The sequence below is a fragment of the Condylura cristata genome, unplaced genomic scaffold (assembly GCF_000260355.1).
Source record: "Condylura cristata isolate star-nosed mole 26May11 unplaced genomic scaffold, ConCri1.0 scaffold00004, whole genome shotgun sequence".
NCBI lineage: Eukaryota > Metazoa > Chordata > Mammalia > Eulipotyphla > Talpidae > Condylura > Condylura cristata.
The window spans coordinates 31,797,411-31,801,803 of NW_004567105.1; the positions used below are offsets into that span (position 1 = coordinate 31,797,411).

Genomic DNA, 4,393 nt, shown 5'->3' on the forward strand with positions numbered 1-4,393 from the left:
GAAGAGGTCTGCTGAGCCATGTGGGTCAGCGCCCCGGCAGGGGATCGAACTCACACTGAAGCAGCTGCAGACAGCTTCATAGTGCTGACGTGTAACCCCCCAATACTGTTTTCATTTCTAAGGACAATGCCAGAGCAGCTGCTTCATGACCATTTGTGGTCACCATTGGCCACGCTAAATATAGAAGCAAAGCACAGCCCCTATTGAGCGGATCATGATTATGGTACAAATCAGCAAAGCAAGGAGAGAGCTCAAGATAGCAGACCTTGACGGTCAAGCTGTAGGAAGGCCAAGGACAGCGGGTTCAGTCTCGAGGGGCACGGTGGGGGTGACGCTGCCCAACCACCTGGCTCCGGCAGAATGGCCATGGAGGGGGGAATGCTCTTCTATTGTTCTGTTCAGTCTGCCATCAGCAAGTGAGCAGTAGAGAATCCCCCAAACCCACAAACTCTATCCAGGTAACAGGTGGTTTGACAGATTGTTTAAAAAATGAATTCAGGGCCCTCCCTGGTGGTGCAAAGGGTTAGGATGCAGCACTGCAAGCTGGCCGCAGCCGCTTCAGTGCGAGTTCGATCCCCGCCCAGGGGACCCACGTGGTGCGGCAGACCTCTCCTGACCCGCCCACGGCTCCCTGCAGCAGTGTACTTTGTCGGTCGGCCTATTCTGCTCCCCACTCTCTCTGATGAATCTTCTCACCACCCCAGCACCTCTGGCCTGTACCCCAGTTCTGTATGCATAAATAAACCTTTAAAAAATTGAAATCATACAAGAGTGTAAATGGGAAGTCAGCACTTTATCCCCTCAAGCCGTTAGACAGATTCCCCAGAGATAATCTCTATTCTTTCTTACAGGTACTTATATGCATATATGTGACTATAAAATATTTTTTTCCACAGGTGGGATCATAAAAAGCTGTTCTGAACTTGCTTTTTTCTTCTCTTTTTATGTATTTTAAATACTTTTGCATATCCGTGTGTAGATTTTCTTCATCTTGAACAACCGCTCTAATTCATTACGATAATGGAAATAGATAAACCCCAGATCCCCATGACTTTAACATAACGAAAGCATATTTCTCACAGGCCTAACTCCATCTGGTGGTAGGGTGTTATGTGTGGGGAGGGGGAGGTGTTCAGATGCCCAAGGTCTGCCAACTACAACACATGACTGCCACATATTCGCTGTGGCCACTAAGGTCACCCTGGGTGTGAATATCCACCAGCAGAGGGGGAAGGTGTGAAGGAAGGCGACATTTGATTTGGATGAGCCAGGCCTAATGTGACACATCACACTTCTGCCCACATTCCACTGGCCAGAATTAGACTCCGCTAGTTGTCTAGCACTGAGACTAGCACTAGGAAATCAATGTCCTGGCTGCTCAGCTGCTTCCTGCGACACAACACTATGGAAGGAAGTGCAAACCTTGCTGGGCAGTTAGCCACCACATCTGACAGGTACGCTGGAGCCACATCAGGAACGACACATCCTGATACAAGCTTGAGAAGACCGCTCTTCCTCTCCTCTTTCCTCTGTTTTTCTACTGTATTTTGTCAAAGACATGCCTTTAAAGTGCAGGACGTTATTACCTGGTGAGAGTGAAGAAATAAGAAAGGGATACGTGGACCCTCCCTAAGGCGCAACAGGTTAAAGCGCAGCACTACGAAGCTAGCTCCACCAGAGTTTAATCCCCGGGCAGGGAGCTGACCCACATGGCACGGCAGACCTCTCCTGTCTCACCCGCTGCTCCCCTCAGCAGTGTGCTTCATCGGTCGGCCTGTTCTGCTCCCCACTCTGTCTCTGGTGAAGCCTCTCACCATCCCTGCACCTCTGGCCTGTACCCCAATTCTGTATGCATAAATATTTTTTCAAAGAAAGAAAAAAACAGACATGAGACTTGTACACACTGGCTCAGATTTGGTGGGAGAAGGACAGGAGCAATGTCAAAGACACAGGTCTTGACCCAGTGACACTTCTAAAGATGTTTCTGAAAGAAAGAGTGTGGATCTATTCACAATTGTATCTGCGAGATTATTAATAATAGTGATACATTATAAGCCCCAAGATATCTAATAATAGACTTGCTTTAAATACAGCACAGCCATGCAACAGAATACTGTGCAGAGGTTTAAAATAATTGTGCTCATCGGGACTGTGATGGCACACAGGTAAATTGGTGATTACAACTGAGATGGAAAAAGTCACAAAATGATGTAAAAATAAATGATTATAGTGAAAATTTAAAAGTTGTGCTCATACCTGCAAATTCACAGATATTTGCTGTATGTTTTGATCAAACACACACACACACACACACACACAAGATGCCTAACAGTATTTTTTTTTAATTGATAACCGAAAGGCTGCTGTGTCTACATTAAAATGTTTACACTGGTAGTACAACTACTGGTGTTTTTCATTTCTTTTACACCTTTACATCATGTCTCAACATGTTATCACTAGAAAAAACGGTGAAGCTATTTTCAGATTGAAATGAAAAAAAAAAAAAAAAAGTAGATAAAGGGGATTAGGACTTAGGTGGCTTAAATCAAGTATGAGTCAGACCTGGCCTCCAGGACCCTGCCTGTCTGTTGGGCCTGTCACCCGACACTCCTGTTGCTATCAGGAGCACTTTCCTCTGTTGAAGTGACTGGCTTTTGTCATGCAGTCCCCAGGTTATAATGGGAGGGGAGCTTGGACCTCCCCACAGTCAGCAGCAACCCCAAGGTTGGTGGGCTGGGGCTCTGGCCTCCACATGGGGAACATCATTAGGGCGCTCCTGGCCTTCATCCCTGCTGAACGCTGCCAGAACTACATGGTTGGAAACCTCCGGGAGATGCCGCTGGACAAGATGGTGGATCTCAGTGGGTTCCAGCTGCGCCGCTTCCCCGTGCTCGTGTGCTCCTTCCGGGAACTGGTCAAGCTCTACCTGAGTGACAACCACCTGAACAGCCTGCCTCCGGAGCTGGCACAGCTGCAGAATCTACAGATCCTGGCCCTGGATTTCAACAACTTCAAGGCCCTACCCCAGGTGGTGTGCACCTTGAAGCAGCTCTGTATCCTCTACCTGGGCAACAACAAACTCTGCGACCTCCCTGAGGAGCTGAACCTGCTCCAGAATCTGCGGACCCTGTGGGTGGAGGCCAACTGTCTCACCCAGCTGCCAGACGTGGTCTGCGAGTTAAGTCTCCTGAAAACTCTGCATGCAGGCTCCAATGCCCTGCGCCTGCTGCCAAGCCGGCTCCGACACCTCCGGGAGCTGAGGACCATCTGGCTCTCAGGCAACCTGCTGACTGACTTCCCTCCTGTGCTGCTTCATATGCCCTTCCTGGAGGTGATCGATGTGGACCGGAACAACATCCGCTACTTTCCCAGCCTGGCTCACCTGTCCAGTCTGAAGCTGGTCATCTATGACCACAATCCTTGCAGGAACGCACCCAAGGTGGCCAAAGGTGTGCACCGTGTGGGAAGATGGGCTGAAGAGATACCAGAGCCTGAACCCAGAAAAGTCAGGCGCTATGCATTAGCCAAGGAGGGAAGTCAGGAAGGAAAAGCAGCTGCCCTGCCTCCACCACTACCAGCTACCAAGTCCTGAGGGGCTTCAGTTGGGGGTCAGTGCCTAGGACCCAACCTCAGCATCTCCAAGAGACTTCTCCATGAAGGTGCAGAGGATTGTACAGGAACATTTGGGGGGAGGGTCTCTGTCAATGAGACCTAACCGAGTCGTGAATTACATGAAGAAAACAACACTCCCTTAAAGGCAAGTTGAGTGCAGTAACAGCATGACAACTTTGCAAGAGAATCAGCTGCTTCTAGCAGTATTTTCAAACACTGAAAAGCAAGAAGGGCTGAGACACTGGCTCCTCCACGCTCCAGATGTGGCTCATGACCTCAGTAAGGTATTTGTTAGAGAACTGTCCCCCAAGTAAGAGGTCTATCTCCAGTTCATTGCAGAATATACTTTCTTACTATGAACGAACATAAATGGAAGGAAATAGTACTAGCTCAAGTCATTTAATAAGGACATTTCTCACTTTCTACCTGGTCAGACTTAGAAAAGCTGCAAAAACTCGAAATGAGGCCTCTTCCCTGCAGAAGTAGTTTCATGGCTGCTGAGAAGATGCGAAGGAGGGAGGGTGTCTCATGGTCCGGCTACTTTACCCCTGACAGAGGTTCACACTGACTTAGCTAATTTTCACTAAAAACTTGACCCAAGTTCTGCTCCTCGCTGTGTATGCTCACCCTCAAGGCTAGACCCCACCTACAGTAGACCTTCCCTGGCTCATGTGGTCTTGACCTTCCAACACACAGAACATTTCTCCTTATTCATGCTAATGAAGCAGGGCTCAACTAAACCCTTTTGGGGAAACTACTTTCCAGAACTGTATTAAAAAGG

The 4,393-nt window shown here is 48.5% G+C and overlaps 1 protein-coding gene across 1 annotated transcript; it reads left to right on the forward strand.

Annotated features, from left to right (window-relative positions):
- Positions 1 to 2,752: 2,752 nt before the first annotated feature.
- Positions 2,753 to 3,592, forward strand: LRRC10 (leucine rich repeat containing 10). The gene has a single exon (XM_004676513.1). The coding sequence runs from the start codon at positions 2,753 to 2,755 to the stop codon at positions 3,590 to 3,592; it is 840 nt and encodes a 279-aa protein (XP_004676570.1).
- Positions 3,593 to 4,393: the final 801 nt, after the last annotated feature.